The 24,044-nt window shown below is 40.3% G+C and overlaps 1 protein-coding gene across 1 annotated transcript in view; it reads left to right on the forward strand.

Moving 5' to 3' along the window:
• Irak3 (interleukin 1 receptor associated kinase 3) overlaps positions 1-24,044 on the forward strand; it is a 68,854-nt gene that overhangs the window by 10,007 nt on the left and 34,803 nt on the right. The window contains exon 2 of the mRNA XM_004650066.2: positions 13,192-13,374. Coding sequence (XP_004650123.2) covers positions 13,192-13,374 — 183 coding nt within the window. The remainder of the gene's footprint in view (positions 1-13,191; positions 13,375-24,044) is intronic.

The following is a 24,044-nucleotide window of genomic DNA, read 5'->3' on the forward strand; positions in this document are numbered from 1 at the left end:
CCGATTGCAGGGGAGGGCAGTTGGTTGTGTACCACTATAGCACAAGCGCCCAAATCTTTTTTTAAAACCTAATTACCTTCTTTTTAAAAATGTTTTTATTTATTTATTTATTTGAGAGAGAGAGAGAGAGAGAGAGAGAGAGAGAGAGAGAGAGGAGATGAGAGAGGGAGAGGAGATGAGAGAGGGAGGAGAGAGGGAGAAAGAATGGCTACACCAGGGCCTCTAGCCACTGCAAATGAACTCCAGATACATGTGTCACCTTGTGCATCTGGTTTTATGTAGGGCCTGGGGAATTGAACCTGGGTTCTTTGGCTTTGCAGGCAAGTGTCTTAACTGCTAAATCCATCCCCCCAGCCTAAGAGTCCAGTTTTTTCTTTCTTTCTTTTTTTTTGTGTGTGTTTTTGTTTTTTTGTTTTTTTGAGGTAGGGTCTTATTCTAGCCCAGGCTGACCTGGCATTCACTATGTAGTTTTCCAGGGTGGCCTCAAACTCACAGTGATCCTCCTACCTCTGAATCCCAAGTGCTGGTATTAAAGGCATGTGCCACCACGCCCAGCCAAGAGTCCAGTTTTTGACCAGCACCTTATTTCTCCTATCTCACAATGTTCTCCTTAGATCTTACTTCTACTCTCAACCACCACCACCCCCACACTGCATTTCTCTCTTCTTTACAGTAACATTCCTCAGAGGGGCTATTTATAATCCATTTCATTAATTCTTCCTTGAACCTTCTCCAGTCAGGCTTTCGTCTCTCACTGCTTCCGTTGAAATTCCTTCTCACATGGCTTGATGCAGTGGTCACTTCTCAGTCTTCATCTTGATACAGTTGATCACTCCTTTCTCCATGAAGCACTAGCTCTACTTCTAGGACGTTATGCTCTGGTATTTCTTCCTCTTTTCACACACTTGTGATACCTCTGGCCTTAGTCCATGATCTGCTACACTCACTACCTTGTGAATCTCATTTATTTGTTACTAACTCCCCTAATTTCTAGCCCAGGTCTCTTTAGAATGGCAGCATAAGGCTAGAGAGATTGCTCAGTGGTTAAAGCATTTGCTTTCAAAGCTTAACGATCCATGTTCAATTCCCTAGTACCCATGTAAATCCACATGCGATGCACAAAGTAGTGCATGCATCTGGAATTTGTTTTCACTGGCTAGAGGTCCTGGTGTGCCCATAACCTCTGTCTGTCTGTCTCTCTCCGTGTCATCTGTCTGTACTCTCTACTTGCAAATAAATAAATAAATAAAATATTTAAAAATGACACCATCACCCTTCTCTTTAAATATATATTTTTTAACTTTTTGTTTATTTTTATTTATTTATTTGAGAGCTACAGACAGAGAGGGAAAGAAGCATCAAGACAGAGAGAGAGAGAATGGGTGCACCAGGGCTTCCAGCCATTGCAAATGAACTCCAGACACGTGCGCCCCCTTGTGCATCTGGCTAACGTGGGTCCTGGAGAATCAAGCCTCGAACCAGGGCCCTTAGGTTTCACAGGCAAGCGCTTAACCGCTAAGCCATCTCTCCAGCCCTCTCTTTACATATTTAATAGGCATCTCCAAATAAATATACCAGAAATGCCTGTTTTCCCATTTCAGCTAATGACAACCCTGTCTTTCATTTATTTAGACCAAAATATTAGCTTTTCATGACTTCTTAATTTCTTTGACAAACCACATCTTCTCTCCTAGCAATTAATGTTGTCCAGTCTGTTTTGTAATCTATCTAGTAATGTCACCACTGCCGTCAAAGCCATCTTCATCCATACTCCCACCAGATTTCATCTGGACAGAATCTCCTGAGTGAGATCCCTACTACTCTCCTCAAATCTCTTCTCAAACAGCGGTCAGCGAGCCTGTTAAACCCAGAGAATCATGGAAGTCCTTTGGGGCTCCTTTAACTCCCTTCTCTCTTCTCTCTCTCTCTCTCTTTTTCGAGGCAGTGTCTCACTCTAGCCCAAGCCGGCGTGGAATTCACTCTGTAGTCTCAGGCTGGTCTTGAACTCACGGCCATCCTCCTACCTTTGTCTCTTGAGTGTTGGGAATGAAGGCGTGCACTGCTGCACCTGGCTTCCCTTCTCCCTCTTATTTGACTTCAACCACATTAATGGGAACCTCCAACCCTGAACATGGAAGTGCAGTTTTCCTTCAGGTAACCTGGAGGCTTGTGTCTTCACCTGATTCAAGTTCTTTCTCAATGAAGATCTACCCTGACTGCTCTTTAAAATGGATGCCCTACGTATGCTCCCTTCTGTTTCCGTTTTATTTTTGTCTAAACCACTTATCGTAACTCCAGTCTTTTAGGTTTGATGTTGGTTTATTGTCTGTACAGAGAGGAGATAAGCTTCCTGTGATGGTTCTTCCTTTTCTGTTTTGTGAAAGTAGTTTTTCAACTTTTATTTTTATTTGTTTAAATTTTTTTATTGACAGCTTCCATACTTACAGACAATAAACCATGATAATTCCTAACCCCCCCCCCATTTTCTCCTTTGCAACTCCACTCTCCATCATGTCCCTTTCCCCTCTAAATCAGTCTCTCTTTTATTTTTGATGTCTTCATCTTTCCCTCCTATTGTGATGGCCTTGTGGAAGTAGTGTCAGATCCTGCAAGGTCATGGATATCCAGGCCATTTTGTGTCTAGAATAGTGCATGGTAAGGAGTCCTACCCCCTTCTTTAGCTCTGACATTCTTTCTGCCACCTCTTTTGCAATGGACCCTGAACCTTGGAAGGTGCGATAGCGATAATTCAGTGCTGAGCACTCCTCTGTCACTTCTTCTCAGCAGCATGGTGCCTTCTAAGCCATCCCAAGGTTCTCACCATCTGAAAAGAGAAGCTTCTCTAACCAAAAGTGAGATTAGCATTAATATATGAGTATGAAAATTATGAGAAGTGCTTACTGGGCAGTTTATGAGCATAATATATGCATTTAGCCAGGTAGCAGCAGGCATTACATCCCTAGGGCTCATGACGTCCCCAACATGGGTTTTCATGTATCAGGCATGTATTCCCTCCCATGGAGTGGGTCTCCACTCCAACTAGAGAGTGGTTGGTTCCCCCATTACAGACGTGTCACTGTGGCACCCGTAAGCTATTTGTCTTGGCTGGCCAAATTTAAGGCTTGTAGTGTCCATATTCTTGTTGCATGTCTCCACTGGTGATTTCTCTCTCTCCCATGGAGCTGCATGCAACACAGCTTTTTTTTTTTTTTTCCCCAACTCTCTGTCAGCTGGTCTACATGGAGGAGGTTTTCAGCTCAGCTCCAGCAAGATTTCTCAAAGACCTTGCAGCCCAAGTATCTGCAATCTTCAACAATAGGGTTGTATCATCTATTCCTGGTGGGAAACCAACAGCTTTGGCAATGGCCTGTAATGTTTTGGGGGTCACTATGATGGTTATTCTTGATTGTCAACTTGATTTGGAAGCATCTAGGAGCTTAGTAAAGCATTCCATTGCATATTTCCAGAGAGGGTTAACAAGGAGGAAGATTGGCCCTTGGTATGGGAAGCACTGTCCCATAGGCCAAGGGCTGCATGAAAGAAAAGGAGACAAGAAGGAAGTTCACTTGTGTGGGCATTCTTTTTCCCTGTTTCCTAGCAGCCATGTGCTAAGCTGCTCGTGCCACCATGCCCCCTCTGCCCTGAGGGATTGCAATCTCTGAAACCATGGGTCAAAATAAAACTTTCCACCTTAAGTGTTCTGCTCAGTCATTTTTTCTTTAAAAAAAAAAAAAAACTTGCTGGAGGGATGGCTTAGCAGTTAAGGCATTTGCCTGCAAAGCCAAAGGACTCAGGTTCAATTCCCCAGAACCCATGCTAGCCAGATGCACAAGGAGGCACATACATCTGGAGTTCATTTTCTGTGGCTGGAGGCCCTGGCATGCCCATTCTTTCTCTCTCCCTCTCCCTCTTTCTCTCTGTCAGATGAATTTTAAAAACTTTATTATTGCTATATTTTATGCATGTACGTAGTGTATTTTGATCATAATCCTTCCCATTACCTTCTTTCTCCCTGCCCCCACCCTTCTACTTCCCCTTCTTCTTTCCAACCAGTCCCTCTTCTGTTTTGATGTCTTCTTTTCTGTCTGCCTTGACCTCCTCCATCATCCATGACAACATGTTGGTGGGCCCGATATTGTGCAGATAACAACCACAGCTGTGAGGTCCTAAATGCAGTGATCAGTTCATGCCTGAAAGACAGCATTTCAGAGCATTCCTTCCCATCTTCTGGCTCTATCATAATTTCCACTACTACTTCTGTAGTCTTCCCTGAGCCTTGGAGGACATGATTGTGGTGTTTCATTTAGTGCTGAACACTCAACAGTCACTTACCGTCAGCTTTTTGACAGGTTTTGAGTCTTCCCACTAGACACTGTCATCTGCAAAAGGAAGCTTCTCTGGCCAAAGGTGAGAGCAGCACTTATGTATGGGCATAAACGCAAATATTTAGAGGGAAATTTGACAGGCACATATCCACTTAGCCAAAGGCCCCTTATAGCTTTCCCCCCAGAGCCCATGACCTTCCCAGCGATAGGCTTTGGACTGCATTTTCTGACCTCTGCATGGATTCCCTCATTTGGAGTGGGCCTCAAATCCAATCAGACCCTGCTCAGGGATGTTTTTGTTTTTGTCATAGCAACATAGAAAGCCTAACACTTTTCATGGGGGGTGGGCAGGGAGTTTTTTAAATTTGCCTTTTATCGGACTAAAATGATACCTGGCACAGAGCAGGCATTTGTGTTTTGAATGAACAAATGAGTCAACAGATATTTTTTAAACATCCTAAATGTTTGGGGGGCAGAGTAGTTGACAAATAGCCATACTAGATAAAAATCATGGTTGTAAGGATTTTTAGTTTAGTGTAGGAAGTAGACCCATGCATGTACTATAAGGAAGTCTAACAGTGAAGGCACATATGGGAAAACAGTGTGATCACCAGGGTGTGAAATCGTACAGCTTCTAAGGTGCAGACTGAAGTGCTGGTGTTGAGGGGGATCTGTTCCTATGTTGTCTCCCAAGGGTAGTTAACTTCAGATCCTTATATGGGTCTAGCACTGAGAAAGCACAGATGGAGGGTCATCTGAGACATCCATCATGCACAGGTGTCTCCCACTCCTATTGCAGAATGGGAGTCCTATTCATGTAGAGGATAAAAAAAAATGCACTTATGTTTAAGTATAGATAAGTATTCAAATTTATAAAATGTTTGCACTACCAGATGTTAATGATTACAGGCTGGTATAAGCGAACTTACACTTTTGAGTTTTGTTTTACTTTTCAGAAGTTAAAAAGAATCTTTTTAAAAGGCAGACTAATTTCTTAGTGTGCTTTGTAGAGAGATAGAAAAGACATCACTTTCCTTTCCCTATTATGTTACCTAAAAACAAACTTTAAGGTCACTGTCTTTATTTCCTAGGGGTTTTGGCATGTGGTTATATGCAAACAGAGATTGCAAAAAGGAGTGTGTTACATTATTCTAAAAAACCCCTTCAGGGACATATTTGCATATGGAGACCAGATTTCTGTCACTGAATTTCCCAGTGGATAACACTACCCAGACAGCCCTGACCTCTCAAAGCAGTTTTCAGGAACTTTCGAGCATCTAGTAATATTGATGCAACACTCATTTTCAGGTAAAATGATTTATCTGTTTCTCAGGTCACTTTTTTGATTACTATTATGCCAAGATGTCTTTCAACAAAAAATTTGCCATTCTTCTCCCCACCCCCAAATAGTTGTTAACAAGGCTTAACTTTAGCTTGTTTTTCTTAATTTATCTTTCAGTTTGGAACACTCTTAACTTTAACAGCACAAGAAGACAGTGGAAATTTTATCCTTTGATTTCTACATACCATCCTATATTCTGGAAAAGTAAGAAAGGATTGGAGGAAACGATGAATATTGGATGTAATTAACATAGCAAAAATTTGCATTCTGTTGCATCAAATTGGAGATCTAGTTTGCAGATTTTGGTCTAAATGTACATTTTATGGATGCCAGTAATTACTGTTTAGTTGTGCTTCTGTTCTGAGTGAATCAATCCCAGGGAGAAGCCATTAAGTTTGCAACATGAATCACCAGCTGGGGAAAGAAAAGTCATATTTCATTTCTAGTCCTGGAAGCAATCCATGCATATGGGCAGTATCCATTTTAACTAAGTCCTGGCCAGTTTCTCACCAGGAATCATGGTTAGGAAAAAGCCCTCTTGCCTAATCTAGCTTCCCACTGATTTTCATGTAAATTTATACCCCTTTGTCCCCGTCAGGGTTACAGAACTAAAAACCGTAGCTCATTTGGCATCTGCTCATCCATGCCCTGGCTGAGTCTCAGAACTGTGCCATGGCCATCTTATAGAGAAGTCTGTCAGGGAAATCACACAGGGTCATGGCCTCTGCTGCAACTTTGAAAAGGGAAATTCAGAAATGAAAAAAAAAAAATCACAGAAAAAAAAAAGAAAAAGAAAAATGAAGAATGGAAACACCAAGGAGAGCTGACATCCTTGGGATTTGGAAAGTTAACTGGATTTCCTCAATAGCTGTTGGTTGTTCCTTTCCTGCTGTGGGAACTGTATGCATGATAGAATGATGCTTGAATCATTTTGTGTGTAAATATTGTATATGAGACTCTTGTGGCAGTTACCACCAAATGGCTCTTCCAAGAGTCCAGCTGCCAACTTTGTATCACTTCTCAGAAATCTGAGATTGTTGTCATTGCTTTCAGAATGAAGTCTTGAGTTCTTGTGCGGGCACTGTGGGCTTCTGACCATCACTCAGCAAATGTGTATCCACCATCAGCTCTGGGCATGTGCCAGGAGGTACCAATAGAACACAGAGGCTTTCTGGGCTTCTTCTCTTTCACCTGAATTTCTGTTTTAGGAATTCTATTCTCTCTATAATCCCCTGTGCTCTATTGTTTGTGAAACAATTATCCATCTGATAGACCTTTCCCTCTTCCTGCAACCTAGGTAAACCTTGCCTGGCCCTCTCCTGTTGAAGGCTCTTCAAAGTCTGCTGACTCTTTCAGCCCCTTCCTTGACCCTATTAAATCATATGTATGCATATTATCCCACAGACTAGAAGGAGTGAGGAAATAACTTTCTTTAAAAAATATAGAACTTGCCGGGCGTGGTGGTGCACGCCTTTAATCCCAGCTCTCGGGAGGCAGAGGTAGGAGGATCACTGTGAGTTGGAGGCCACCCTGAGACTACATAGTGAATTCCAGGTCAGCCTGAAGTAGAGTGAGACCCTACCTCAGAAAACAAAACAACCACAACAACAACACACACACACACACACATATATATGTGTGTGTGTGTGTGTGTGTGTGTGTGTGTGTGTGTGTGTGTGTGTATCTCCTGCCAGTGATTTGTATGTATTATTATTAGTTTTTGTGGTACCTCATGCTCAATCCTCTGTTAATAGTAGCCAATTAATTTTCTAATAGAAGAAACCTAAACTTCCCCTTTTGCTGAAAAGGGTTACCTATTTGATATATAGGGTGTTTTTTGTTTTGTTTTGTTTTATTGGAGTGTTACTTTTGAGAATGGGAAGTGTCCTAAAGACTAGGCTTTTTATTTTTCTTTGTACGGTGCTGTGAATTGTGAATGCTGTACAGTAACTCTACCACTGAAGTACAGTCTCAGCTTCTCAAGACGGTGGGGGGGCAGTTGTCGTTGATGTTCATTGTAATCAGTAGGCCAAGAAAGAACAACCACATCACAGATGGGACCATATGAAAGGTCATTTGCTAAAAGGCAGTATGTGCTTGTTCAGAGGCCATGACTTGCCTAATGCCCTGTAGGTTAGTGGCAGAACCATCACTAAGCACCCATGTTCCTGTGTGCATGAGGCACCCACAGCCATGATCTGCGTAAACTGGAGACTTTGCTTGCCGGCAGGCAGGATGGTGTCTAGGGTTCCCTGTTATTATTTTGTCTTGTTTTCTGATGGAAACTCCCCAGGATGGTATGCTGCAGCCAATACCTCTTTATCAACTGGCCTCACTTTAAAAATACCCATTGCTTTAAACTTGGGTCAGGATCCAGAAACCACCCCTTCCTGGCAGCCTTGTCTGGGGACTTGCCACTGTGTTCTGCTCACAATTGGTGACTACAATTACTGTCACAGCTCACACACTGAAGATACCGACAAAGGTTTGAATGATAGCGATCTGCAATGTTTTCTCAAAAGCTTCTAGAAATGGCTAAATAAAGTGTTGTTGAAAATACATTTCAACCAAACCAGCAGATAATTAATTTGAGGAAAAAAACAACAGTTATCCTGGAGGTTGTCAATGAAAGTTGAAGAAAAAGAATAAGAAATAGCCATCCATCTGAATCCAGAACCTGTGTAGTAGGCACCAAAACCTACAGACGCTCAAGTTCCTTATGTAAACATATTACCTACACAATCCTATATACCTTAAACAGCCGTTAGATTATTAATCATATGTAAATCAATGTAAATGCTGAGTAGTTGTAATGCCTGTTTTAGGGAACACTGAATACTGCTAAAAAAAAAAAAAACCCTGTGTATGTTCAATACTGACTTTCTGTGTAGTAGTACTGACGGTTGCACCCAGGGTTTTGTGCATGGTAGGCAAACACTCTTCCATTGGGCTTCATCCATAGCCTCTGACACAAGTTAAAAAAATGTATTTGGGGCTGGAGAGATGGCTTAGCGGTTAAGCGCTTGCCTGTGAAGCCTAAGGACCCCGGTTCGAGGCTCGGTTCCCCAGGTCCCACGTTAGCCAGATGCACAAGGGGGCGCACACGTCTGGAGTTCGTTTGCAGAGGCTGGAAGCCCTGGCGCACCCATTCTCTCTCTCTCCCTCTATCTGTCTTTCTCTCTGTGTCTGTCGCTCTCAAATAAATAAATAAAAATTTTTTTAAAAAAATGTATTTGCTTGCAAGGAGAAAGAGTGGGAGAGGAAGAGGAAGAGGAGAGGAGAAAAGAGAAGAGCAGAGAGAGAGAGAGAGACAGAGAGAGAGAGAGAGAGAGAGAGAGAGAGAGAGAGAGGAGATAAGTGAATGTGGGTGTGCCAGGACCTCTTGCTACTGCAGTCTCAGGTGCATGTACTGCTTTGTGTATCTGGCTAATTGTTATGTGACTATTATGGAACTGAACTTGGGCAGAAAGGCTTTATAAGGAAGCACCTCTAACCATTGACCCATCTCCCCAGCCTGCCCTGACAAACTTAAAAAGAATACTTAATTTTTTTATTTTTTAATTTTTGTTTTTTTGAGGTAGGGTCTCACTCTGGTCCAGGCTGACCTGGAATTAACTCTGTAGTCTCAGGGTGGCCTTGAACTCGTGGCGATCCTCCTACCTCTGCCTCCCGAGTGCTGGGATTAAAGGCATGCGCCACCACACCTGGCCCTTAAAAAGAATACTTTTAATCTTTACTTAAGCGAATCTATGGATGCAGAACCCACACATATGAAGAACAACTGTATACTAAGACAGAATTACTGTGTCTTACAATGCTCTTGCTTTAAAGACTTCTTATTTCTGCAATGTTAAGCCATTTAAAATGTATTTCACACTTGGTTAGTTTTTGCCTCTTTGTGAGACACTGTCTTTTAGAAGAGATGATTTTCTTGCCAAAGCTTAAAGAAGAGCAAAGACATTCCATCTCAGTGATGTCAAACATTCTGTTGTACATATTTTGTCTTGACAGCCTAAAGGTGCATTCAACTTGAAAGTCTCATTTATCCTCTCTTATTTGAATGTGACCACAAAACAGCCACTCCTTTTCACTATTTACTTTTTACTTAACACGTTAAGACATAACTAGTGGAAAATTCAAGATGCAATGTTGTAGGCATTAGTCGGGATAGAACTAAATTATGTTGCAGTAATAAACACTGCCCACATCTCAAAAGGTTGACATAGCAGATAGCATTTGTTCTAGGGAAGAGCATTGAGAGCCTAGGAATGCTACACTCCATGCGGTATCCCAGCATGTCCCACAACTTCAGTCATGATGCACTCTTGTGTCAAAATATGCTTGTACCATTGCCCTAGAATCCTAAATTTTATAGTCTATTTGTAGGATAAAGATATGAGGGATGTTGTCTTCACCAGCCATGGCTCCAAAACACATTGCTAATGTTAGACATCAAGAACACTGAGCTAGCTTGGGGTATTACCACAGGAATAAGAAGACTATACTTGGGCTGGAGGGATGGCATAGTGGTTAAGGCACTTGCCTGCAAAGCCAAAGGACCCAGGTTCGATTCCCCAGGACCCACATAAGCACAAGGGGGTGCATGCATCTGGAGTTCGTTTGCAGTGGCTGGAGGCCCTGGCATGCCCATTGTCTCTCTCGTGTGCTCCTCTCTCTTGTCTCTCTTTCTGTCTCTTTCTCAAATAAATAAATATAAAGAAAAAAAGAAGACTATCCTTTCTGCTACTTGCCGTCTCTCTTCCTCTTTTGCTTTTCAGTGCACCTTAAAATTTTGATGTTGTAAGCAAGGTGGAATAAATTTTCACTTGAAACATCCTTTTAACTCAAGGTACAAAAACCCATATACTTTCAGTATCACTTTATGGAATTTATACAAGACCTTAAACAAGTTATATGTTCTGTTCATGAGCCATGAAAAGCCTAGCATACTAGTAAAACATTTCTCTGAACCTAATTAGATATTGACTTTTGGTTACTCAAAAATGTTTAAGAGCAGGGCTGGAGAGCTGGCTTAGCAGTTAAGGCATTTGTCTGCGAAGTCTAAGGTCCCGGGTTCGATTCCTCAGGACCCACATAAGCCAGATGCGCTTGGCAGCACATGCGTCTGCAGTTTGCATACAGTGGTTAGAGGCCCTGGTGTGTCCATTTATTATTTATTATTTTTTTCTCTCTCTTTCTCAAATAAATAAAAATAAAATGTTTTAAATTTTTTTTAAATGCTTAAAAGCAAGATATTGTAGAACAAATATTTGAAACACAATGTTATAGCAACCTCTATAGCTGAGTATAACTGTATTACAAATAAGTAATAACCATGATGAAAGAGTGAGGAACACAAGAATTAACCTAAGTGGCTGGAAAACAATGACTAAACTGGATGCTCTTAGGCTAAGGACAAGAAGAGTTATTATACTTTAATTTAGTTAATGTATTTCTTACTGGGGTAGATTAGTGATTCTGAAAGTACTTTATACTTACAGAAGACCTGAGCAAATAGAAATATTGCCAATGATAACAGCAGAGTATTTTACTATTTCAGTAAAGAGTTACAAATGAGGAGTCATGTGTAGTATTGCATCCAGAAGTGTCAGAAGAGACTCTTGGTTTGTAACATGCAAACATGCGGGTAGAGAAATACAGATCTATAGAGCAGTGCACAAACAAGCATTTCCCAGCGATGTCTTTTTAAGGAATCTCATTCAGTATGTCAGCCATATCCAGACCTGCATCTTAGCTTTGACCACTTCTGAAGAATAAACTAGAAATCTTTTTTAAAAATATTTTTTAGAGAAAGTAAGAGTGGGGGGAGGATTGGTGCACCAGAGCCTCAGCCACTGCAATCACACTCCAGACACTTGTGCCACCTAGTGCGCATGTGCAACCTTGTGCTTGTCTCACCGTTGTGTGTCTGGCTAACATGGGATCTGGAGAGTCAAACATGGGTCCTTAGGCTTTGCAGTCAAGTGTATTAACCACTAGGCCATCTCTCCAGCTCTATACTAGAAATCTTTAGGCAAGTCATGAGTTCCAGTGCTGAAGAAGAAGCAGAGAAGTCTGGAGCACCTTATAGAGTTTAAAGGGGGGGAAAAAAAAACAGTGTTAGAAGATATTGTAGTTACCTTCTTGCTGGCTCACGACCAGAGCAAAAGTGGCATGTGGGGGGAAAGGGTTTATTTCAGGTTGAGACTTGCGGGGAAGTTCCATGTTGGCACGGGAAGGGATGGCATGAGCAGAGTTTGGACATCACCTCTGACATAGCAGGTGAAACACTGCAGCATGAGGGTGAGCCGCTGGCAAAGGGGAGCTGTCTCTAACACCATCAACCCACCCCCAACAGTACTCCTCCAGCAAGGCTCCAATTCCCAAACTGCCACTAGCTGAGAACCTGGCATTCAGAACACATAAGTCAATGAAGATACTTAATTCAGACCACCTCGTTAGACAAGAGCCCACCTGGCTGGACAAAGCTAGAATAACTTTAGCAACAAAATAAATAAGGATAGTATTGTATTTTAAACTTTAGAATAAAATGTCTATCAGTTCATGCTGACATATATCGAAAGTTGAGTAAAAAAAGAATTAACAGCTGAGAAAGCATGTGCATTCTTTAGTGCAGAAATGTTATTTAAGAAGGGAAAATATCAAGCTGGGCATGGTGGTGCACGCCTTTAATCCCAGCACTTGGGAGGCAGAGGTAGGAGGATTGCCATGAGTTCAAGGCCACCCTGAGACTCCATAGTGAATTTCAGGTTAGCCTGGGCTAGAGTGAGACCCTACCTCGAAAAACCAAAAAAGAAAAAAAAAAAGGGAAAATAGAAAAAACCATCATTATATGAATATAGTAATCATTGTTATAAACAAGATCCATTGAGGGGTCACATGTTAGTAGGTCCAACCTGAGGGGAAGCCAGTTTTTCTGTGATCTCACAGTATCTCCCCCAGCATAACTGAAAAGGCAGTTTACAGTGGATGACCTTGCAGATACCACTTTAAGCAATGAATATTGGTGGAAAGGGGTGAGGAATGTATGGTAAATTAGTACAAAAGAAATAGTTAAAATTCAAATGAAATAAAACACGTAAGGTGACTGTTGTAGTCAGATTTGCATCGCTGGTAGAAATCACCCAACCAAGAGCAGCTTGTGGGGGAAACGAGGTTTATTTTGGCTTACAGGCTTGAGGGGGAAGCTCCATGATGTCAGGGAAAATGACGACATGAACAGAGGGTGATCATCACCCTCTAGCCAACATAAGGTATACCGTAGCAACAGGAGAGTGTACCAAACACTGGCATGGGGAGACTGACTAAAACACCCATAAGCCCACCCCCAACAATACCCTGCCTCCAGGAGATGTTAATTCCCCAATCTCCATCAGCTGGGAACCTAGCATTCAGAACACCTGACTTTATGGGGGACACCGGAATCAAACCACCACAGTGACCAAACAAGTATTTGGATAAGAGTAATCTATTTTTTCATTCTTTTTGTTGCAATTTCTACAGCAGAGCGACTTTCAAACAGTTGGCTGGATGTTCGTCATATTGAAAAATACGTAGAGCAAGGTAAAAGTGGAACCAGAGAATTACTGTGGTCTTGGGCACAGAAAAACAAGACCATCGGTGACCTTTTACAGGTCCTCCAGGAGATGGGACATTGGCGAGCTGTCCATTTAATCATGAACCACGGTAAACATTCTTATTACGTGCCTCTCCCTCCACCCTATGGGAATGTAATTTGTAAATGGAAACATTGCAGTTTACCCAAGACATTGTCTTCCTATGCTGTGTGTCAGTGATTCCTGACCTCTTGATTTTATCTGCAGGGGCCTTGCAGCTTCACACTTGTGTGATTGTGACATTTTTTTTTCTCTGTATTGCCTGCCTATCATATACAATACAATCCTTTATACTGCTTTATAATTTTAATTTCTACTTACAAACCACAGATTTTTTTAGTGTTTAATTTTAGCAACTAATAGCATTAGCTTTTAAAAAATATATATTTTATTTATTTACTTGAGAGAAAGAGGGAGAGAGAGAATGGGCATGCCAGGGCTTCCAGCCACTGCAGACAAACTCCAGATGCATGCACTTCCTTGTGCATCTGGCTTACGTGGGTCCTGGAGAGTCGAACTGGGATCCTTTGGCTTTGCAGGCAAATGGCTTAACCACTAAGCAATCTCTCCAGCCCAGCATTAGCTTTTCATCTAAAACTCGTAATCAGAATCACAATATTCAAGTAAAATACATATAACACATATTGCTTTTTTTTTTTGGTTTTTCAAGGTAGGGTCTCACTCTGGTCCAGGCCAGCCTGGAATTAACTATGGAGTCTCAGGGTGGCCTCAAACTCACGGCGATTGTCCTACCTCTGCCTCCCAAGTGCTGGGATTAAAGGTATGTGCCACCATGCCCGGCTTCATCATGTTATTTTTAAAAAATATTTTTATTTGCGGCGGGGAATATGAGAATATTATAAATGAATGGGCAAGTCAAGGCCTCCTTCTGCTGCAAATGAACTTCAGATAGATGCACCACTTTGTTCATCTGGCTTTATGAGGGCCAGGTCAACAGGCTTTACAAGCAAGGACCATTAACTACCATCTCCTCAGCCCATCATTATTTTTAATATTATTAGAAGTTAGTAACAAAATTGAATCATTCAGTTATAGATAGTAATATAATTAGGTTCTCTCTCCCTCCCTTCCTGTCTGTCTCTCTCTCTCTCTCTTGTTCTGTCTCCAAGGCTGGGTCTCACTGCCAGGTCTTCTTTTCGTTAAATGGCACTTCCAAATAAAGCTGGAATGTTTTTATCTTCACTCCTGGTTTTATGCCACACTGTGTCATACTGCTCGGCTGGTCCATTTCTGATGACATGTCATGCTTCTCATTCAGAGACGAGAAATAAGCTCATGACGTTTTCTCCACGTACTCTTTGTCAGCACTCTCCTAACATCACCAACTTTTCTATTGAAAGACTTCACTCTAGCAATAATGACTAGGCGTGGCCTTTGTGCTGCAAATTCGGGACTTTCAGATTAGAAGTTTTGAGCCTACTAAATTATTCTTTGGTCCACTTCACCCAGTCATACTTTCAGGTCTGTGTAGTTTTACCTGTATTCTTTGTTAATATAGTCAATGTTCATAAGCCTCTCTCCATGACTCAACAAAGATTTTCATGCACAGAGAAAAAAAATCCCTAGAGATTAAAAAAAAATATTTTATTTATTTATTTATTTGACAGAGACAGAGAGAGAGAGAGAGAGAGAGACAGAGAGAGAGAATGGACACACCAGGGCCTCCAGACACTGCAAACAAACTCCAGGCACGTGTGCCCCCTTGTGCATCTGGCTAACATGGGTCCTGGGGAATCGAACCTGGGTCCTTTGGCTTTGCAGGCAAACGCCTTAACTGCTAAGCCATCCCTCCAACCCTGGATATTTTTTTAACCAGAAAATTATAGCTTCAGAATTATTTGACAGATGTTATCAATAAGATATTAGTTCCCAATTGGCTTCTGCCATATATTGTCCTATATGTTGTTGATCTCTCATCTTTTGGGTGCAGTTTCTTCACTTGTAGAGCAAAATGCTTCATGCTGAAGCTGAGCAGATGGAAACAGTTCCTTAGGAACTGTAAATGCACAGCCTTTGCATGCAAAGCCAGAGGACCAAGGTTCAATTCCCAGGACCCATGTTAGCCATAAACACAAGGGTACATGCATCTGGAGTTCATTTGCAGTGGCTGTATGCATGCCCATCCCCTCTCTATATGACTCTCTCTGTCTCTCAAGTAAATAAATAAAAACTTTAAAAAGTTGAAAAAATAAGCTTGAACATTTTCTTATTGCCATTATATTTCAGGTGTGCATGCCCTTGCACACTGCATTTTGTATTTGCACTTCAATTATCAACAGAATTTTTTCTAGCTTGATTCAAAATCTACTGGTTTCTTTTGGCTTCTTGGAAGAGCTATTTTGAATCTCTTATTTTATTATAATAAAATCATGGTGCCTTACAGGTCCAGACATGAAATGATATGTGGCAATATCTAAATTCAAAATTTGGATTATTTCTTTACCATGTTTATTTTCTGGGCAAAGTCTTTTATATTAAAATGAATATAAGTGACAAAACCAAACATTTTATCTTCTTTTTGACCTTGAATGGAAAGCATTCAGTCTTTTATATCTAGGCATGATGTTAATTTTACTTTGTTTACAAATGTTCTATATCAAATTGGGGAAATTCCTTTCTGTTTGCAGCTATTTTGGTTGGTGGTTCATTTTTATCACAATAAGGTACTGAATTTTGTCAAATGGTTTTCACACTATATTGAGATAAACATATGTTTGTTTTGTTTTTTTTTTCGAGGTAGGGTCTCACTTTAGCCCACACTGACCTGGAATTCACTATGGAATCTCAGGGTAGCCTTGAACTCAAGGCTATCCTCCTACTTCTGCCTCCCGAGTGCTGGGATTAATGGCATGCGCCACCACGCCCAGCTTGAACATATGTTTTTTGTCCTTTATTATTGTGGTACTTTACATTAATTGATGCTCAGTTTTAAGCTCATGGTGGGAGTCCTTGGATAAATCTCACTTGGTTGTAATATATAATCCTTTCATGTTTCTAGATTGGATTTACTAGTATGTTGTTGGGGATTTCTTTCATTTATATTCATAAGGGATAACGGGTTTGATCCTTTTTTACCCGATAATACTGGCTTTGTTGAATGATGGGGAGTATTTTTGTCTTCTTATACTTGAGGACTCTATTCAGGGTTAGGGTTATACTTTCAATATTTGGTAGAATTAACCAAATAAGTAGTCTGAGCTTAGGTCTTTATTTGTGGGAAGTTATGAAATGTTAATTCAATCTTTTTTACTTATTGTACATCCATACAGATTATTTTTTCTCAAGTTAATTTCAGTAGACTCTTTTTCTAGAAATCCATCAATGTCATCTAATTTCTTGGCATGTCTTGACATGTAATATTTGTTATTTTAGTAAAATTAGTAGTAACATCTCCTTTTGTTCTTGATTTTAGGTAATTTGAATCTTTTTTTCTCTGTCATTTTTTTAATTTTGATTTTATTTTTATTTTTTTTCTTTTCACAATTTTTTTTAACATTATCCATGATTATTGAAAAGTCCCATGTTAATTCCCCCCCCACTTTCTCCTTTGAAATTCCATTCTCCATCATATTACCTCCCCATCACAATCATTGTACTTAAATATGTACAATATCAACCTATTAAGTACCCTCCTCCCTTCCTTTCTCTTCCCTTTATGTCTCCTTTTTAACTTACTGGCCTCTGCTACTAAGTATTTTCCTTCTCACGCAGAAGTCCAGTCATCTGTAGCTAGGATCCACATATGAGAGAGAACATGTGGTGCTTGGCTTTCTGGGCCTGTGTTACCTCACTTAGTATAATCCTTTCCAGGTCCATCCATTTTTCTGCAAATTTCATAACTTCATTTTTCTTTACCACTGAGTAGAACTCCATTGTATAAATGTGCCACATGTTCATTATCCACTCATTGGTTGAGGGACATCTAGGCTGGTTCCATTTCCCAGCTATTATAAATTGAGCAGCAATAAACATGGTTGAGCATGTGCTTCTAAGGAAATGAGATGATTCCTTTGGATATATGCCTAGAGTGCTATAGCTGGGTCATATGGTAGATCAATCTTTAGCTGTTTTAGGAATCTCCACACTGATTTCTACAATGGCTGGACCAGACTGCATTCCCACCAGCAGTGTAGAAGGGTTCCTCTTTGTCCACATCCCCGCCAACATTTATGATCATTTCTTTTCATGATGGTGGCCAATCTGACAGGAGTGAGATGGAATCTCAATGTAGTTTTAATCTGCATTTCCCTGATGACTAGTGATGGAGAACATCTTTTTAGATGCTTATATGCCATTCATATTTCTTCCTTTGACAATGCTCTATTTAGCTCCATAGCCCATTTTTTTATTGGCTTGTTTGATTCCTTATTATTTAACTTTTGAGTTCTTTGTATATCCTAGATATTAATCCTCTATCAGATGTATAGCTGGCGAAGATTTTTTCCCATTCTGTAGGTTGCCTCTTTGCTTTTTTCACTGTGTCCTTTGCAGTGCAAAATCTTTGTAATTTCATGAGCTCCCAGTGATTAATCTGTGGTTTTATTGCCTGAGCAATTGGGGTTGTATTCAGAAAGTCTTTGCCAAGACCAATATGTTGAAGGGTTTCCCATACTTTTTCCTCTAGCAGTTTCAGAGTTTCAGGTCTGATGTTAAGGTCTTTAATCCATTTGGACTTAATTCTTGTGCATGGTGAGAAAGAAGAACCTATTTTCATCCTTCTGCAGATATATATCCAGTTTTCCCAACACCATTTGCTAAAGAGTCTATCTTTTCTCCAATGAGTATTTTTGGCATTTCTATCGAATATCAGGTGGCTATAGCTACTTGGGCTTACATCTGGGTCCTCTATTCTGTTCCACTGATCTACATGTCTGTTTTTGTGCCAGTACCATGCTGTTTTTGTTACTATGGCTCTGTAGTATAGGTTAAAATCAGGTATGGTGATACCACCAGCCTTATTTTTGTTGGTCAGTATTATTTTAGATATTTGAGGTTTTTTGTGATTCCAAATGAATTTTTGGATTGTTTTTTCTATTTCCATGAAGAATGCTTTTGGAATTTTGATAGGGATTGCATTAAATGTATAGATTGCTTTTGGTAAGATTGCCATTTTCACAATATTGATTCTTCCAATCCAGGAACAAGGGATGTTTCTCCACTTTCTAGTGCCTTCTGAAATTTCTCGCTTGAGTGTTTTAAAATTCTCATTGTAGAGATTCTTTACTTCCTTGGTTAGGTTTATTCCAAGGTACTTTATTTTTTTTTGATGCAATTGTGAATGGGAGTGATTCTCTGATTTCATCCTCTGTGTGTTTGTTGTTAGCATATATGAAGGCCACTGATTTTTGTGTATTTATTTTGTATCCTGCTACATGGCTGTAGGTTTTTATCAGCTCTAACAGTTTGCTAGTAGAGTCTTTAGGGTCCTTTATGTATAGAATCATGTCATCTGCAAATAATGATAACTTGATCTCTTCCTTTCCAATTTTTATCCCTTTTATGTGTGTCTCTTGCCTTATTGCTATGGCTAAGACTTCCAAAAACATATTAAATAGAAGTGGGGACAGTGGACACCCTTGTCTTGTTCCTTATTTTAGTGGAAAAGCTTCCAGTTTTTCCCCATTTAGTAATATGTTGGCTGTAGGCTTGTCACAAATAGCTTTTATTATATTGAGATATGTTCCTTCTATTCCCAGTCTCTGTAGGACTTTTATCATGAAGGGATGTTGGATTTTGTCAAATGCTTTTTCTGCGTCCAATGAGATGATCATGTGATTTTTGTCCTTCAACCCATTTATATAATGTGCTACATTATAGATTTGTGTAAATTGAACCATCCCTGCATCCTGCATCTCTGGGATAAAGCCTACTTGGTCAGGGTGAATGATCTTTTTGATATACTCTTGTATTCAGTTTGCCAATATTTTGTTGAGAAGTTTTGCATCTATGTTCATGAGGGAGATTGGTCTGTAATTTACTTTTTTTATTCTATCTTTGCCTGGTTTTGGTATCAGGGTGATGCTGGCCTCATAGAAGGAGTTTGGTAGAATTCCTTCTTTATCTATTTCCTGGAAAAGCTTAAGAAGCAATGGTGTTAGCTCTTCCTTAAAGATCTGGTAAAATTCAGCAGTGAATCCATCTGGACCTGGGCTTTTTTTAGTTGGGAGATTATTGATAACTGTTCGGATCTCCATGTTTGTTATAGGTCTATTTATGTGATTAATCTCATTTTGATTTAATTTGGGTAGGTCATATAAATCAAGGAAAGCATCCATTTATTTCAGATTTTCATACTTTGTGGAGTATATGCTTTTATAGTATGTCCCTATGATTTTTTGAATTTCTCTGGAATCTTTTGTAATGTTACCCTTTTCATCTCTGATTTTATTAATTTGTGTCTCTTCTCTCTTTCTTTTGGTCATATTTGCAAAGGGTTTATCAATGTTGTTTATCCTTTCAGAGAACCAACTCTTTGCTTCAATAATTCTTTGGATTTTTTTTTGTTTGTTTCTATTTCATTAATTTCTACCCTAATCTTTATTATTTCTTCCTGCCTACTGATTTTTGGTTTGCCTGTTCTTCTTCATCCAAGGCTTTAAGGTGAAGCATTAGGTCATTTACTTGCAACCTTTCTAATTTCTTAATATAGGCACTTAAGGCTATAAATTTACCTCTTAGAACTGCCTTCATTGTGTTCCAGAGATTTTGGTATGTTGTGTTCCTATTATTGTTTGACTCTATAAATTTTTTTGATTTCCTTCTTGATTTCTTCATTGACCCATTCATCATTTAGTAGTGTATTGTTTAGTTTCCATGATTTTGTGTATGCTCTATAGCCTTTCTTGCTACTGATTTGTAGTTTAATTCCATTGTGGTCAGATAGAATGCAAGGAATTATTCCAATTTTCCTGAATTTGTTAAGATTTGCTTTGTGTCCTAATATATGGTCTATTTTAGAGAATGTTCCATGTGCTGCTGAAAAGAGTGTATATCTGTATCCCTTGGATGAAATATCCTGTATATATCTGTTAGGTCCATTCCTTCTATGACCTCATTTAGTCCAGATGCCTCTCTGTTTATTTTTTCCTGGGATGACCTGTCAATTGATGAGAGTGGGGTGTTAAAGTCACCCACCACCACTATGTTTGGTGTTATCTGTGACCTTAGTGTTTGTGTGATGAATTTGGGAGCCCCCATGTTAGGTGCATATATGTTTAGGATTGTAATGTCCTCCTGTTGGAGTGTGACCTTAATCAATATAAAGTGACCTTCCTTATCTTTCTTGACTAATGTTGGACTAAAGTCTACCTTGTCAGATATTAGGATAGCAACCCCTGCTTGTTTTCTAGGCCCATTTGCTTGAAACACCATCTTCCAACCTTTCACCCTAAGATAATGTCTATCCTTTACAAAAAGGTGAGTTTCTTGGAGACAACAAATTGTAGAATCCTCCAAGCTGGGCGTGGTGGCGCACGCCTTTAATCCCAGCACTCAGGAGGCAGAGGTAGGAGGATTGCCATGAGTTCAAGGCCACCCTGAGATGACATAGTTAATTCCAGGTCAGCCTGGACCAGAGTGAGACCCTACCTTGAAAAACCAAAAAAAAAAAAAAAAAAAAAATTGTAGAATCCTGCTTTTAACCCAGTCTGCAAACCTATGTCTTTTGGTTAGGGCATTGAGGCTATTGATATTAAGAGATATTATTGAAAGGTTTGTGTTTATGTTTGCCATTTTTTTTTTAATGGTTCCTGTTCTACCTTTGCTCTCTTGTGTTAACTAATATTTGAGTATTACTTGTTTTTCCCAGGTTCCTTATATGTGTGCTTTTCCTTTTCTTCAGCATGGAGGATTCTATCAAGTATTTTCTGTAGAGCTGGTTTTATCTTCAAATACCCCTTAAGCTGCTTTTGCCATGGAATGTCCTTATTTCTCCTTCTATTTTAATGGATAGCTTTGCAGGATAAAGTAACCTTCATTGAAAGTTGTTATCTTTCAGAACTTGGAATACATCACTCCAAGCCCTTTTGGCTTTTAAAGTTTGTGTTGAATAATCTGCTGTAATCCTGATGGGCTTGCCTTTGTAGGTAACTTAATTTTTCTCTCTCACTGCTTTCAATATTTTTTCTTTGGTTTGTGTGTTTGGTAGTTTGATTATATGGCAAAGAGAGGTTCTTTCCAGGTTTTGTCTGGCTGGGGTTCTAAAGGCTTCCTGTATCTGCATTGGCACCTCTTTCCCAACTTGGTGGAAGTTTTCTTCTATGATTTTCTTGAAGATACCTACTATGCATTTGGAGTGGAATTCTTCTCCTTCTACTATGCCCTGAATTCTTATATTTGATCTTTTCACAGTGTCCTGAATATCTTGAAATTCCCACTCATACTTTTCTATAAGTTTGTCTTTCTCTTTGTTGGACTGTATTAGATTTGCCACCTGGTCTTCTAGCTTAGATATTCTGTCCTCTCCTTCATCCATTCTACTGGTGAGATTTTCTACAGAATTTTTTATTTCATTAATTGTGTTCTTCATTGCTAGTAATTCTGACTGGTTTTTCTTTATTATTTCTAATTCCTTATTTATGTCTTGTATTACCTTCTTTATTTCATGAAATTGGTGTCCTGCGTCTTCTTTGATTCCTTGGATTTCCTCTTTGAGTTCCTCTTTGACTCCTTTGATTTGTTCTTTGACTTCTTTGAACATATTTACAATCATTCTTTTGAAATCTTTCTCTTGCATTTCCTCTAACTGGTTCTCACTGAAGGTCATTTCTGATGCATTAATACTTTTAGATGGATTTGTAATGTCTTGCTTTTTAGTGTTTCTTATGTTATAATGTATACATTTTTGCATCTTTGTTTAAGATAATGCTTGGATTTTCTAGCTAGCTAGGTATTCTTAGCTGTATCAATTGATTTGATGTTATATATCTTTAGGGTAGGAGCTTAAGGTGTTAGGTGTGGCTCTTAAGACTCTCAGAGTATCTACAAAGGTGTTCCTAGGGGTTCAGTTTCCCTTCTATTGGAGTATTCAGGTAGGCTGAGTGGAATAAAGTACAGGTAGATTCTATAATTTAACTAAACACTGTACACATTCAATCAAAAACAGCACCAAGTATTTATGCAAGAGTAGTTATTATAACAACCAGATCCTCTATCAACAAAGAGTTTAAGATTTCTGGTCTGTTGAGGGATCCAAGTCAGTTTATGACCAAGTGAGACCCTTCCCTGGTACAATCCCAATTACCTGTTTGGATGGTTTTGGTCTCAGTCAAGTTGCTGGCTGGGTTGTTGGGCTGCTGTTCTGATTTCTGGAACTGGGCACTGGCTTTTCCTGTGGTGCAAACCGAACCTGGAAAATGTGGCCCTGTAGATCAGCACCCCCGCTGCTGGAACTGCTGCTGCTGCTGGATCCATCACTGCTGTTGCTGCTGCTGCTGCTGAAGCTGCCACTGCTGGAACCGCCACTGCTACCACTGAAGATGCTGCTGCTGCTGCTGGATCTGCTGCCGCTGGGGCCACTGTTGCTGGTGCCGTTGATGTTGCTGCCGGACTCTGCTCCTGCTTGGGTCCTGTTGTTGGCTCAAGTTGTAGTGGCCAGGTCCTGGGAGCACTGCTCTGTTTGCTGGAGCTGGGCACAGGTGGTGGGGGAGGGAAGGAAGCCGCAGCTGCTCTGGTTCTCTCGCTGTTCCATGTGTCCTTCTACCTTGTGATCTGCTCCTCCGTTGCTCACTGCCGCTCTCCCTTCACGTTTCCTGAGTTGTGGAGAGTGCGGTGTGAGTGGAAGCTCCCGCACCTGGCTTTTCCTGCACCTCGAGCCGAGCCTGGCGGCTTTCTGGTGTGCTGCCACCGCTGCTGCAGCCGCAGTCAGTGGACTTTTCAGGGCCGCTTTTGCCGGCCTGTGCAGGCTCTGGATGCTCTGGATCTCTTCTACTTCTCCACTCCTGTTTCAATTTCCTATACACCTCACTCTTTAGTAAAAGTGTGTATTTTGCTGAGTTTTTTTTGGTCTTTTTCCCCCCTAGGCTGCTTTGGCATGGTACCTATGCTGCCATCTTAACCAGAAGTTTGTAATTGTTTTTTAAAGATTGTTAATTCTGTTAATCTTTTCAAAGAAACACCTTTTATTTTAATGAGTTTTCTTTTTTATTTTTATTGTGTTTTATTCCACTCTGGTTTTAATTATTTCCTTCTACTTACTTCAGTCTAGTTTGCCATTTTTTTTTCTAGTTTCTTAAAGTGAAAATATAAATTGATGATTTGAGGAATTTCTCTCTTTTCCTGTCTCCATATTACCAGTGTATTGTGGTATGTGTGTGCGTTAGTGCAGATGTGTGTGCCACAGTGAACATGTGGGCAGAGGACAACACTTGGGTGTTGTGGTGGTTTGATTCACGTGTCCCCTATCAATTTAGATTTTCTGAATGCTAGGTTCTCAGCTGATGGAGATTTGGGAATTAACGCCTCCTAGAGGTGGTGTATTGTTGGGGTGGGCTTATGGGCGTTATAGCCAGTTTCCCCATGCCAGTGTTTGGCACACTCTCCTGTTGCTATGGTCCACCTTATGTTGGCCAGGGGGTGATGTTCACCCTCTGCTCATGCCAACATTTTCCCCTGCCATCATGGAGCTTCCTCTTGAGCCTATAAGCTAGAATAAATCCCCCCCCCCCTTTTTTCCCCAAAAGCTGCTCTTGTTTGAGTGATTTCCTCCAGCAATATCAACCT

Source organism: Jaculus jaculus, chromosome 6 (genome assembly GCF_020740685.1).
Source record: "Jaculus jaculus isolate mJacJac1 chromosome 6, mJacJac1.mat.Y.cur, whole genome shotgun sequence".
Classification (NCBI taxonomy): Eukaryota; Metazoa; Chordata; class Mammalia; order Rodentia; family Dipodidae; genus Jaculus; species Jaculus jaculus.